The sequence below is a fragment of the Arachis ipaensis genome, chromosome B8 (assembly GCF_059453495.1).
Source record: "Arachis ipaensis isolate K30076 ecotype BB chromosome B8, ASM5945349v1, whole genome shotgun sequence".
Classification (NCBI taxonomy): domain Eukaryota; kingdom Viridiplantae; phylum Streptophyta; class Magnoliopsida; order Fabales; family Fabaceae; genus Arachis; species Arachis ipaensis.
The window spans coordinates 30,930,101-30,944,432 of NC_142443.1; the positions used below are offsets into that span (position 1 = coordinate 30,930,101).

The 14,332-nt window shown below is 33.8% G+C and overlaps 1 protein-coding gene across 1 annotated transcript; it reads right to left on the reverse strand.

The window, feature by feature from the left end:
• Positions 1–219: 219 nt before the first annotated feature.
• On the reverse strand, positions 220–3,474 carry HEME1 (Uroporphyrinogen decarboxylase). The gene is made up of 5 exons (XM_016316075.3): positions 3,197–3,474; positions 2,380–2,762; positions 2,011–2,295; positions 1,251–1,486; positions 220–613 (listed from the first exon to the last, which is right to left on the reverse strand). The coding sequence occupies exons 1-5, from the start codon at positions 3,345–3,347 to the stop codon at positions 445–447; spliced, it is 1,224 nt and encodes a 407-aa protein (XP_016171561.1). The 5' UTR covers positions 3,348–3,474; the 3' UTR covers positions 220–444.
• Between the last annotated feature and the right edge of the window lie 10,858 nt (positions 3,475–14,332).

Below are 14,332 nucleotides of genomic sequence, written 5' to 3' on the forward strand. Positions count from 1 at the left end.
TAAAAATCTTATTATTTGATTTTTTATCTACAGATACCTTAGTCTTCTTAGTCAGAGACTTTTGTCAACCTACGACTTCTTTTTGTAAAAGTAGTTTGATTTTATAAATCTTTTGTAACATGCATAATGTATACTGTCAGAACAAAGTGGACCGTAATTTTAAAAAAAAAAATTGATATTCCCGTAATGTTATTACTGGTAAAAATACTATACAAACTATTTGGAAGTGAACCTCATTGGATTATCATATTCCACAATAAATACAGAAGAATACAAAATGAAAATGCATCTAGTTTGATCAGTTAGCCGGCACTTCAATGTGCAAATCCTCAACCTCTAATCATCACAAAGTTACAGAAGAATGAGGAGGGACTAGCCTGCTCTATTCTACACTCACCAAAGACCAAAGCAATACACATGGCATAGGTAATGTGGCATTTGTCCTTAAGCTACCAATCTAGGATCTTCTGCAGATTTGTTTTGAAAAAGTGTATCAAACTTCAAGCTCCTAGCAACTTCAAAGAAATGTGCAACAGCTTCTTCAGGTGTGCCAACAAGAACACCATGCCCGAGATTAAGGATGTGCCGTCTAGGCCCGGCACACCTCACAACCCTAACAAATACATATCAGCTTAAGAATTCAAGAGAGAAAATAAAATCCATTTCTCCATTCTCATAAACCACTAACATAACATAAAGTGACCGCAACAGCATTCATCAAGTAAGACAAAACTCAAGCACACAAGTTTCAGACTCTCTCATTGAACTCACTAGTTATTTTGAAATTGAATTAAATAACTTAGTAACAATGCCTTTTATAAAATATCTCCAACCATTTGCACACTGCTTCATCTGTTTCAGTATTTCTTCTTTTTATCTTTTGATATTTGTTTCAAAATTTTCATCCAAGGTTATCAACCTCTCTAAACTAATAAACTCTCCGAGGAGTTTACAAGTTTATGCACCCGAATCAAGCTTACATGTTTCAAAGTTAACCTCTTACGATTCAGATTCATCTAAACTCCAGGACTCCTGGATTGGAGTTTAGGAGAGCTCTCGAGTTTGATAAACTTGTTCCCGTTTATGCAGATAGTTAACCAAATATCAAGAAAGGTATATGTGAATAATAACCTTGACAATCGCACTGGATCTGAATCATGAACATGGGGGAAATGCAGGCTGAACAGGTAAAGAATATGACTATCGAGAATGAAGAATGTCAAGAGTTAAAAAGATATTAAATTGCCAACCTCTGAATTTCTTCAGCGAGGGCAGGAAGTGGGGAGAATAAGTAGGCAGGGTCCACATTTCCCTGCACACCTATTCCACTACCCAATCTTCTTCTTCCATCTGCCATATCCACAGTCCAGTCCAGGCCAATAACATCAACTCCAGTATCTTTCATACGCTCAAGGAGGCCACCATTTCCATTTATATAAAGAACAATCGGTGTCTCGGGGCATCTTTTCTTGACCAAATCTACAATCTGGAAGTTTAGAAATCAGTACATGGCAAAAGAGGAAAAAATATGGAACAATAGCATCTTGCACCCAACGTTCAATTTGCAAATATTTTATGTTTTATAAATTATGATGATGCACTAACAGCAACATAGTTTCAATTAAATAGAAAAGTTTGAAGGTGTAGCCTCTGATTTGGACTTTTCTCTCCGAAATTCAGAAGACCAAGATCAACATCCAGTGAGCATATTTACCACTCGATGCTTACAAATTACAAGCTCTTAGCTCATCTTATTACTTACCAACCAAATGACAATCATGAGAGCTTGGAACAAAACAATAATTTACATAAAACAAAACCTGTAATCATTGCAAACTTTTGAAAGCGACACATGGTTTGTCTAGTTCAAAGATTCAACTAAACAAATAAGCAAAAGCTGAAATACATACACTTAGGCTTGCTATGACATGGATCCCGAAAAGAACAGTTTGAAAAATTAGAACACAATTTCAATAAGATGAAAATAAATGGGAACTGTTTCTACATTACCTCTTTGATATAAGGCTTTGACCAGCGTTCCCACATATCAGGTGGTAGTTGTCCACCCCATGAATCAAATATTTGTATGCAGTGAGCCCCAGACTCCACTTGGAAAACAACATAATCTGCTATTGCTTGCGCCAAATGAGAGAGTAGAGTCCGCAATAAATGTGGCGCTGTATGGCACATACTCTTAATGGTTGTATAGGTGCGTGTCGTACCCCCTTCCACTATATATGTTGCTATTGTCCAAGGTGCTCCCACGAAACCTAAAACGGCAGCATCACCACCAACCTAAGTAAAAAGCAATAAGTAAGGAAAACGGCTCCTTTGAAGGATAGCCATGATATATAGAAGCGGTAATGCAACTAGGTTTACCTCCCTGCGCAGTATCTTGAGTGAATCTCCAACAAAACTGAGCTTTTCCAGGTCAATTGGATGCAGAGCCTTTAATCCCTCCTCGGAGCGTATTGGGGACTGAATAACAGGACCCCTTACATCTTCAATGTCGAATTCGACCCCAAATGCAGGAAGAGGCGTAAGGATGTCAGAGAAAATGATCACTCCATCAGGCCTAAAGGCATTCCAAGGCTGCAAAGAAATTTCCACAATGAGATCAGTTGTCTCCGACCTCTCTCGAAAGGATGGATATTTCTCAGCAAGCTTTCTGTAAACAGCCATGTACCTTCCCGCCTGGCGCATCATCCATGCTGGTGGCCGACTAACAGGTTCTCCTCTGGCAGCCTTCACCAGCAGAGGATCTGAAGACAAAATCACCACAAACATCATGAATTTCTCTTGCTTAAATGAGTATAATCGAGAAATGAAAGAGTAATCAAGAGAATGAAATGCTTATAGCAGTCTCCCAAATTTGAACAATATTACTCATTCTGTAAAACATACAAATGAATGTTAATTGTTAACAGAACCTTTTCCCCTCTTTCTCCATGCCTTCAATCAATCAAATTCAACAATCTCCAATAATTGATTCATCTCAAAGACTCAAAAATACCCGAATTACCCTCTCCTAGAACCCTATAACAATTTGCACCACTATCTAAAGCAACAAATTTGTTAAAACCGAATGATATTAGGAACCAGAAAAATAAATGAACTGGAAGAAAATAAAAAAGAAAAAGAAGCTAAATTGAACAAAATGAAGAGCATAATCAGAAGAAGGAAAAAACTGTGGTACCGGAAGAAGAGGCGGAGCAAGTAACGGAGAAGTGCCGTTTTGGGTTGAAAGGGAGTGAGAGTGTAGCGTTTAAGGCATTAGAATGTGGAAACAAAGAAGAAGATTTCCATCCAACAAAACCAGTGAAAGTGTTAATGGAAGTAGAAGCCATGTTTGTTTCTTTCTCTCTTCCTTCGTTGCTCGCTCTTGCTCCTTATCCCCTTTCTGTTGGGTTCAGTTCTCACACAGGGAACATACATAACTCGCGCATAAAATTCCAAAACTACCCTCAATGTAGTGACATAAAATAGAATGGCCTCCCAATTATACTATGATTTTGTTTGGTAACTAATTTTTTTCCAATTAACAATTAATTATTGGGTGAGAAAACACTAAAAATTAAGAAAGAAAAATATTATCTAAAAAAATATTAGTTCTCAATTTTTCTTAGGATGATATTTGTATAGTAAAATTAATCAATATAAAATATGTTTTTTTTCTAAAATTTAAAAAAATAGTTTAATATTTAATTTATTTTAATTTTATTCTTAACATTTTAAATATATTTCAATTATATTCTTAAAGGTTTAACACTTACAATGATGATGTAACAATTGTATGTTAAGATCTCACTAACACGTGGTAATGTTCGATTGATCCACATGCAATATTAGATTGTCATATCATATATTATCCAATAAAGATATAATTGAAATAATTGAAATCTTAAAAATAAAATTAAAATTAAATATTAAAAGTTAAAAATAAAATAAAATATCAACATTGAAAAAAATAATATTTACAATTTAGTAAATATTTTTATAAATATTATATTAATAATATTTTAAAATATATCATTTTTATTAAGACTCACTTTAATATAATATTATTTTATTAAAATAAAATTTATGATAAATATCTCATACATATATTGACACACACACACACACACACATATATATATATATATATATATATATATATATATATATATATGTATATACATTTTAAAAAATTATATAAAATAATTTTTGAAATATGTCATGTTATTATATAAAAATAATTTAGATGTCTTTAAAAATATTTTTTATATAACAAAATAATATAAATATATGATACTTATTTACTTACCATAATCACATATTTATTAATAAATTATATAAAGAAATTATTAAATATATTTAAGTTATTTTTATATAATAAAAATGATATATTTTAAAAAATTATTCTTACATAATTTTTTTGAGCCATATTTATCATAATTTTTATTTTAATAAAAAATATTATTACCGTAAAGTGAGTCTCTATAAAATTATTATTTTTAAATGTATTATAAATATGATTTTTATTAAAAAAATATTAAATAGTTAATATTATTTTTATTTTTAAATTTTATATTTTATTTTAATTTTATCTTTTAATATTTTATTTTAATTTTACATCTAAGTTTGAATATATTTCAATTATACCATTCAATAAGACAACATATAATAACCAATCATACACTAACATGTCAACATCAGTTGATGGTTAACACTAGATACGTTATTATATAAATGTTTCGTTTATGTTTTCGATAATGGTGTTTATGCAAGAGTATAATTAAAATATATTTGAAATATTAGACACAAAACATAAACAAATTGAATGTTAAATATATTTTTGAAATAAAATTCTTCAAAAATTTATCTGACAAAAGTATACTTTATTAAATAATTAACCAAATATATATATATATATATAAAAAGCATATTGTGCAGCGACGAAGGCGCGGAGCCACGTTATAAGCAAGGGGGTAATAGCCCCTCCCCCAAATTAATAAAGTGTATATATAAGTCTTTAATTTTTTAGTTTAGCTCCTTTTTAATTTTTTATTTTTTTTTTAATTTATATTTTTTTTGTTAACCCCTCCTAAGAAATTTTTTAATTCCGCTCCTGATATTGTGCCGAATTATGAAATGATATGAAACAGTACGTCACAATCATAGTACGTCACAATCATAGTAATGCAAAAATTTAACTAAGAGAAGGAAGGAAGAGAAGGATCGAAGCGAGAGTGGAATTCGTCGAAGAAGGCAATGCAGTCGTTGACGACGGGGTTGATGTCAAGGATGTGGGCGATGAGGCCGTCGGAGAAGTCGTGGCCCTGATAGTCAATGGCGCAAGTAGCGAATCCGATTTTGGCGAAGTAGATGGTGGTAAATCCGTGAACAAGGACGAGAGTTTCGGTGACGGTTGCGAGAGATAGCGGGAGCCACTATTGAGTGAAGAGCTTGAGGGGTGGTGGTGAGTGAAAGGGGTGGTGGTGGGATTTGAGATTAGAAAGGGAAAGAGGGGTGGTGGCTGGGTAAAGAGGGTTAGGATTAGAAAGGTGATTGGGTGAAGGAGGTGGTGTGGTGGTGAAGATAAGAGTAATTTAGAGATTTTGGGTAATTTTTTAGTATTTGAATAATTTTGTTGTACAGAACCCATATTTCATGGGTACAAATAGTAATTTTTTTTTTCTATAGGTAGATACTAGATATATCAGCGTTCTTAACTTTCGTGGGTAGAAATAGTAGTTTACTCCTTGATTTTATTATCTATAAATTTTAAATATTATTTAATGCATGTGAATGTATTTTCAAATGAGATACAAAAATGAGAAAATTGAAATCCTTTCGTAGTTTCATTACATGTGAAAATTAAAATCTCCTCATGTTAATAGTTGAAATTCCTTTCAAAATTCTTTAAAAATTGATCAGCTTTTTAGTTAAATATAAAGAACCCAATATTTTGTTCTTAAAAAATTTTAAATGCTCTACAAAAAAATACACTTCCTCTCCAGATAAGCAAAGCATACTATGTTATTTAAAAATGTTTCATAAACATACAAAATAAATTGCTAAATCAATCATTATATAATTATATATGTTTGTTATGTTGTTTTATACAATTTTTAAACAAAGTAATTGTATTATGGTAAAATAATCAAATATCTAATAATCAAAACCAACATGATTAAAAAATAACTTATGAACAACAAGATGACATATATATATATATATATTATACTGTCATTTTATTTTGAAAATTGATTTTCTTTCTCTAGTAGTAATTAATTATAATTTGGGGTGTCAAAATAAATTAAATCGATCTATCAAGTCTACTAAAAAAAAGGCAAATTGACCTAAGATTCCAAGCTACTAGGCCAAATTGTTCTTTTTATAAAAGAGGCGTGAGTACTAAGTACTGTAAAAGTATATACAGAAAAAATAAAAATTATGATGTCTAGACATTGAGTCTTTACTCTTTTTTTTTTTGTTTTTTTATTTATTTTATTTTTATTTTATATATTTATTTATTTTATTTTTCACTCATATATATGCTCCATACTGTGGGACTTAGCTTGTTTTTTAATAGAAATATGACTATTTTGTTTTTATAGCACAAAATTCTATTTTTATTTTTGTGTTATAAATATTGATTATGTTTTATAAAAGTGTTCATGAGTACGAGTAATTCTATTATCCGACCAAAACTAAACCAATCCGGTTCATGTATTTAATAGATAACCAACTCCGAATATCTTGATCTTGCTTTTTCTCTAACTCAAGGGAATTTACAATCTCATTGTTGAAAGAACAAAAAATTTTAAAACTTTCTAAGATTTATAGATTTTATCCATAAAAAAAATCATACACAAAAAAAAGTTACATCAATACTTCCTAAGCTTCTTTCTATCCAAACCTTTGATTTTCAGTGGCTTAATCCATCTCAAGGCAAATTTCTGTCCCAGACGAGACCATCTTTGGAAATTGAACAAACAATGATAAAAAAATTTCATTTTTAGAAATGCTCCCATAAAACAAGTAGAGAGATGTTTACCGTGACGGATTCTCTAGTGGGTGTGATTATTGAAGAAGAGAAAGATGTGATTATTGGGGCAAAAACGCTCAAAGCCCAGTCAAAGATATAATTAATAATATTTAAAATAATTAAAACATTAGATATAAAATTAAAATCAAATATTTAAAGTTAAAAATAAAATAAAATATTAAGATTAAAAAATAATATTTAACATTTAGTAAATATTTTTATAAATATTATATTAATAATATTTTTAAAATATATTATTTTTATTGAGACTTACTTTAATATAATATTATTTTATTTAAAATAAAATTTACTTTAATATAATATTATTTTATCTGAAATAAAATTTATGATAAATTCCCATACAAGCATATATATATATATATATATATATATATATATATATATATATATATATATATATATATATATATATATATATGTTACCCCAATAACGGTCTATACCAGAAATTTCAGAATCAGGATCAACACTTAACCTCCCCGTAAATCTCTCCACGTAAAAATTAAAGCCCCGAATCTCGAGCTACCAACAAGGATCACATCAAAACCGATAACAAATTATACAAATAACTACCTTCAATATCTCCATGATATATAGGTGACTTACTCAGTCATAAGTAGGAGATAATTCTTACTTACTTGAGCGTTGGAGTCCCTTTGCAGGTACCCAACGCCGTCTTCCCAATAAGTAGACGACGTTCCACACTTTGTGCTCCAAGGAAAGCCGGTTCGAACTCCCGCGAGGTGAGCTATACCTCGGAGCGTCCATATCCACATAGGAACATTTGGCGCTTACCGTGGGGCCCTGACTTTTTCTAACCCCACAACTCTTTATTCTCTACATTTTTAATCTTTTTTGCAGGCCACAGCATATGGCGGACGAGCACAGCCATGCTCCTTCGAACACTAACCAGGCCGAACTTCTGGCGATCAATGAAGCCCTTAGGGCCGAGAATTAGAGAATGGCCGAACTCTTACGCCAGAAGCAGCACGACCATAGCAAGGGAGGAGAACACAAGAACGTGATGACAAGTCATTTTGTGCATGTTTTTCTATACTTTTTCACCTTTAATTTTCATTAATCATGCTTAATTATTGAGTGTTTTGTTGCTTAAATAGAATATTGCTTTGATATTTTGATCTGATAAACTTTGTAGGAAATAAGTGGAAAAAGAAGCAAAAAAGCACAAAATAAGCTCAAAAAAAGAAAAGAAGAAATTTTGGACACACTTTGAAGTTTGAGCACGTTTTGGAGCCTTAGGCCACGCTTTTAAAAGCGTGGCCCATGATTAAAACAAGATGAGCGCTCCTTGGGTGCAAGCGCTACATTCCTTTTCAAGTTGAAATTCTGGAAGACCACGCGTACGCATGGATGACGCGTACGCGTGGGTGTGGCATTTGTGAAGATCCACGCGAATGCGTGGGCTGAGCGGCAGCGTAGAAGTGGCACTTTTGAAGGCCACGCGAATGTGTGGATGACGCGTACGCATGGGACAGCGTTCTCAAATCGAGCGCTACGTTCTCAAGGAGAGCGCTACCAAAGGACGCGTGAGCGTGCAGCACGCGTACGCATGATAAGTGTGAACAAGCAAGGACGCGCTCGCATAGGAGACGCATACGCGTGACATGGGCTACAGAGAGAAACGACGAGCACGCGTAGGTGATGCGTGCGCGTCGATAGTGCAAAAATGAAGAACGACACGCACGCGTGGGAGACGCGTATGCGTCGATGCCTGAGTGCTCCGTTCTCCAAATGAACGCTACGCTCTCCTGGAAGCCTCATTTCTGCTCAATTAATTTCATTCTGAGCCCATATGAACTACAAGCAATAGGATTAGAGGCTCAGGCTAGAGGATTAGAGACTCCAGAGCTCTCTTGGAGGATTAGAGACTCCAGAGAGCTTAGTATAGGATTCTGATACACTTTTACTTCCTGCAATTTTACATTTCCATTTGTATTGAGTTTAATTTCTCTTCTGCAATTTTAATTTCCTGCACTTCTACCTTTCTGCCAATTTTACATTTCTGTTCATATTGAGTTTGATTTACTTTCATGCAATTTAAATTCCTGCAAGTGACCTAGAGCGATGATCAATTAAACCCCAACTCATTAGGGAAAGAGCTCTATTGTGATTCATATGAATTGAATTAAATTCTTCTTCCTCTCAATTCATTTGTGTAGCTATATGATATCCTCTGTTTTGATTGAGATTCATTCACTCCGGAAGGGGATTTGAATCTGTTGAATGCTTGTGTGAGCCTCGGAAGGGAAATCATGAGCATTAGAACTAAGGCTCTATCCTTCACAACTCTCTTGATCAACACCATTCAGGAGGAATTGAGATCTTGAGAGATTGTGTGGCTTATGGGTGAGAGGCATGCACTTAACCTCTTTTCATGACAATTAGATTAAGGAATTGGCAAGATTGATTGTGATTAGAGAGATTGGATTGCCAAAAAATTGGGATTCAATCAATTTCAACATGCCATAGATCTATTCATATGATTGAGAAGGAAGTTGAGACCTATTTGATTCATTGTGGATTATGATATCTCCAATCCCTGATGAGTCTTTCTTTCTGTTACTTGTCCTTGAGTTCATTTCAATTGCTTGATTTACTACTGATGAGTCCATATTTGATGATATATTTTGACTCAATTTGGATGGATTCTAGCACATGAACTCACACTTAAGCACCAAAATAGCATACTTTTGTGTTTTGTCCTTGATTTGATCCTAAATGCAAAAACATGCAATTTTGTGCTTGAAATGAGCAATTTAATTCCACCTTTATTCCATTTGATGCCATGATATGTTTGCTAAGTGATTTCAGGCCTTAGAGGCAAGAATGGATAGCCAAAAGTAGAAAAAAGCATGTACAAGGGAGAAAACATGAAGAAAACAAGGAAAAGCACACACAGCAAGGCGTGCGTGCACACAAGCAGCGTGCGTACACACAAGACCGAGTCAGCCAAGTGTGCATGCGCACAATCCAGCGTGCATACGCACAAGAGGAAATTTCTATGCGTGCGTGTGCGTACGCACAGGAGCCAAAACAGCAAAGTGTGCGGACGCACACATATGTGCGTCCACACAGGACCCAACACATGATTTCATTAATGAAACACATGCTGCGCGTATTTTGGGGGCTTTTGGCCCATTTTAGAAGGCTGAATTGCTGAATTGAAGTGCTATATAAAGGGAGAATCAACACATATGAAGGCAATTAGGCTTTAGCACATTTTAGTTTTAGTTTTTACAAGTTTTTCATAGTATTAGAGTAGGAGTAGTGTAGAGTAGAGAGCTCTCCTAGGGTTTATGTATTTTTTATGTAGTATTTTATAGCAAGCTTAATTTTGGATTTTGATCATCTTTAATTGTAAGTACTCTTCAATTCCTCTTTAATTACATTATCTTTATTCTCATTTCCTTTGGTTCAAGTTACTTTGTTTATAATTGCAATTTTGCATTTTTTGAAGTTTTGATTGATGAATTTAATGTTTCATGCTTTCTTTATGTTTGTTTGGATGTTTATTGTTAGTTTTGTTGATAGTTGGTTATTGCTTTCCGTTTTTACTTTGCGATTTTCCATGTTTTACTTTTATGCACACAAGGTGTTTGTGAAAATGCCAACCTTAGATTTTGAGTAGATTTTCCCACCTTGACTTGTGGTTTGAGTTCCTAGGATATTAGAGTCATAATGTCCGACATTTAGTGGTAATTCTTGGGTAGTTAGTTGACTCTTGTTTCTATTGACGCTAGCCTTTTATCAACTAGTTTGGTAAGTTGGTTAGGACTTATGGATTAAGTTCAATTATGCTTGCTTGACTTACTCCTCGATGGTTGGGGTTAACTAGGTGAGATTGACTCATCATAATTATCATAGTTGTGGTTATGGCAATGATAGGATTCTTAGACTCTCATTCCCAAGTCAAGGCTCTTTATTACATTTATAGCATTTTCACTAAATTTTGATCTTATCTTCTCTTTACTTGCATTAATTCACAATTTTGCTTATCTTTTAGTTCTTTTATTGCTTAGTTCTTTTAATCTTTCATTTATTTTTTTAAAAAACCCCATTTTCCTCACAACCGAAAGAGAAACACTTTCAATTTCATCCTAGGGAGAACGACCCAAGGTTGAAGTACTCTTAATCTCGGTCATTATAATTTGAATCTAAAATATTTGATTGAGAGAATTCATTGTTGGTTTGGACTATGCTACTAACGAATTGATTCTTGTTTTGATTAATTCCGAACCATACAAGAATTCTCTTCGTCAACTACTCTCTTTAATTTTCCTGCACCCAAAGTCTTTTACATTTGATGCAATTTACTTTTCTTGCCATTTAAGTTTCTGCCATTTACTTTCAGCACTTTAAATTCCTTGCAATCCATATTCTGCTGATTCAATTTTACTCAATTCACCACTGTTAGCTTGACTAAACTAATCACTACACTAAAGTTGCTTGATCCATCAATCCTCGTGGGATCGACCTCACTCTTGTGAGTTTTACTACTTGATGTGAGCCAGTATACTTGCCGGTGAGTTTGTATGGAATCGATTTTCCCTCATCAAGTTTTTGGCGCCGTTGCCGGGGATTGATTAAGATCAACAATGATTAAGTGGGTGATAAGTCTAGATTAAGCATTTTCTTTGTTTTTGTCATTTAGGTTCTTTTTAATTTTCTATTTTCTGCTGCTAATACTAAGGTGTTTGTGTTATTGCCTCACTAAGAAATTTTCATCTGTAACATGATGAATTTCAATTTTCTTTGGTGACTGTGTTTTGAAAAATTCAAATGGAGCTCACTTCATCTTTTGATCAGACAAATTTCATGGGATATTGCCAACCATCACCAAATGACTATTCTAATGGTGGCTGGGAATATCACCAAGAAGTGACAGATTATGAGCAATCCACCCAGTGGGGATATGCTCCAGGGCCACAAAATAATCAAGACAATTCCATGAGATACTGCCTAACACCACAAAATGATTCATGTCATTATGCTAATGGTGGATGGGAGTATCAACAAGGAATGATAGAGTATGAACACCTCCCAGAGACACAAGATGACCCATATTTTGATGAATCTAACAACTACTCATGTTGTGGCTGGGAGGGTCAAAACCAAAGAGATTTCAATGCTTCATATTCTAATCATCCAGAGACATCATCACTTGATTATGCTGCCAATACATTCATGCAAGATTGCTCCCCAAGACCACAAAATGATCCATACTATAATGAATTCAACAATTACTCAAGTTGTGATTGGAAGGATCAAAATCAAAGAGCATTCAATAGTTCATACTCCACTTATCAAGAGTCATCATCACTTGAGCATACCTTCAATTCATTTATGCATAATTTTCTAGCCTCACCTCCCAGCTTTTCATTTGAAAATTTTTCATCATTTGACTATGCCTCAACACAAAGTTTCCTCCAAGATCCATACAACTCATTTCACCAATCACAAAATTCATTACACTACACAGAAAACTCATTCCAACACTCACAAAATTTATTCCATACCCCTCAAAACAACTTCACCACAACACATCCATGTCCACAAAATTACTCTCAACCTTTATCTCTTGAGCCAGCAGTTGAGAATTACCTTCAATGGTCCAGGAAATTTTTGGAAATACAAGAACAATTCTTAGAAAGACAAAAACAATCCTGGAAAGAAAAAGAAATCCTCTCCAAGAAGATGGATGGGCATTTAGAGCAAATAAGGAGAAACTTTGGATTGCCAAGTATTGAGGATGAAGATCAATCTGTAAGGAAGGAAGTGGAAGAGGAAGATGAATAGGCTCCTATACCAAGTGAAATTTCAATGAAGAATGAGGTTGTGGAGGCATATGAGCCTAGGATTCCATATCCACAGAGGCTACTTGAGGTGACAAAGGAACATGAAGACTCACTCCCAAAGAACTTAATGGAAGATCATGCAAAAGAAAGGGAGGAAGACAATCAAGGAAGTCCATACTCAAGTGAGGCAGAAAGTTGCATATAGGAAGAGCTCATTGAACCACCAATTTAAGAGGCTTTTGATGAAGAGAACACTCCAACCATCACACAACATCCAATTCTTGAAATCCAAGAACTGAAGGCAACCAATAAGAGTACCGAAGAGAGGATTGTGACCAAGCTACAATTGACCATATCCATGAAAAAGAAGAGGTCAACTACAAGCAATCCAACCCATGATTCAGCAAGCAAGTTTAATCAAGTGAACAACAAAATGAAGCTTGCTGGAAAGAGGCCAAAATAGGGGATACTGACTGACTCTTCTCTCCCCTTGAGGTCATTCCTCTTAACAAACTGGAAAAAGAGGAAGAAAATGAAGAACAACATGTCAAGCTACTGACACTAAAAGAGCGCTTGTTGGGAGGCAACCCAACCTTAGGTAACATTTCATTTCTCTGCTTTGTTTATTTTCTCTCTTTGGTTTGTTTACTTTCAATAATTTGGCACATGATTGCATTCTAAGTTTGGTGTTGCCATGCAACCATTTGGTTTTCAATTTTTCTGGACACTTGCACTATTCTAAAATGAAAGTGTCACACTAAATTTCTAAGTTTTGTGTGCCACTTAATTTTCTATGCAATGAATCCAGCAACACCACTTGGTTGTATAATCATAATGCCTTTACAGTGTTATCTTTCTTTTGGTGTGACACTTTTTCTTTCTCTTTGTTCTAGTCATTCCTGTGTTTTTAATATTTTCTTTTATTTTGCTCCTTACCTGTTTTTGTTAATACCTCACCAAGAAATCCTTACTCGTGAAAAATTATTTGCTTGGTGATTGTGTTATTAGCATAGAATAGTTTCCTTTGTTTAGTTTTAGTTCAAATAAATTGATATGTGATTACATTCTAAGTTTGGTGTTGCTATGCAACAAAATTTATTTCCAATCTTTACTGGATACTTGCATTCCAAGTGAAAGTGTCACATTAAGTTTGGCGTGCCACTCATCCTTCATGCAATATATCATGCACACCCCACTTGTTTTTGCAATCACAATGTCTCTGTTTCATGTGCCTTCATTGTTATTTTTAATTTTGCTTGCTTAAACACATGTACTACTGACATTTTATTGTGTAAGACACTCATGATCCATCATAGACCCCATCACCACTGTTCTAATTATTGCTTAAGGATGAGCAAACACTCTAAATCGGTATGAGAAGGGGAAGAATAGGAGGAAAATGACAACAATAGTGAAGATGAACTACAAGGTGGTAAAGTTCTTTTTTCTCTTATTTATTTTTAG

What these genes read in the sequence shown, in the direction of transcription:
- HEME1 (XM_016316075.3), bottom strand. Translation starts at nt 3,347, where the DNA reads ATGGCTTCTACTTCCATTAACACTTTCACTGGTTTTGTTGGATGGAAA. An exon ending in TCAAGATACTGCGCAGGGAG is followed by an intron (nt 2,296 to 2,379) that starts GTAAACCTAGTT and finishes CTTTTTACTTAG; the next exon opens with GTTGGTGGTGATGCTGCCGT. An exon ending in CTCGCTGAAGAAATTCAGAG is followed by an intron (nt 614 to 1,250) that starts GTTGGCAATTTA and finishes TGTATTTGTTAG; the next exon opens with GGTTGTGAGGTGTGCCGGGC.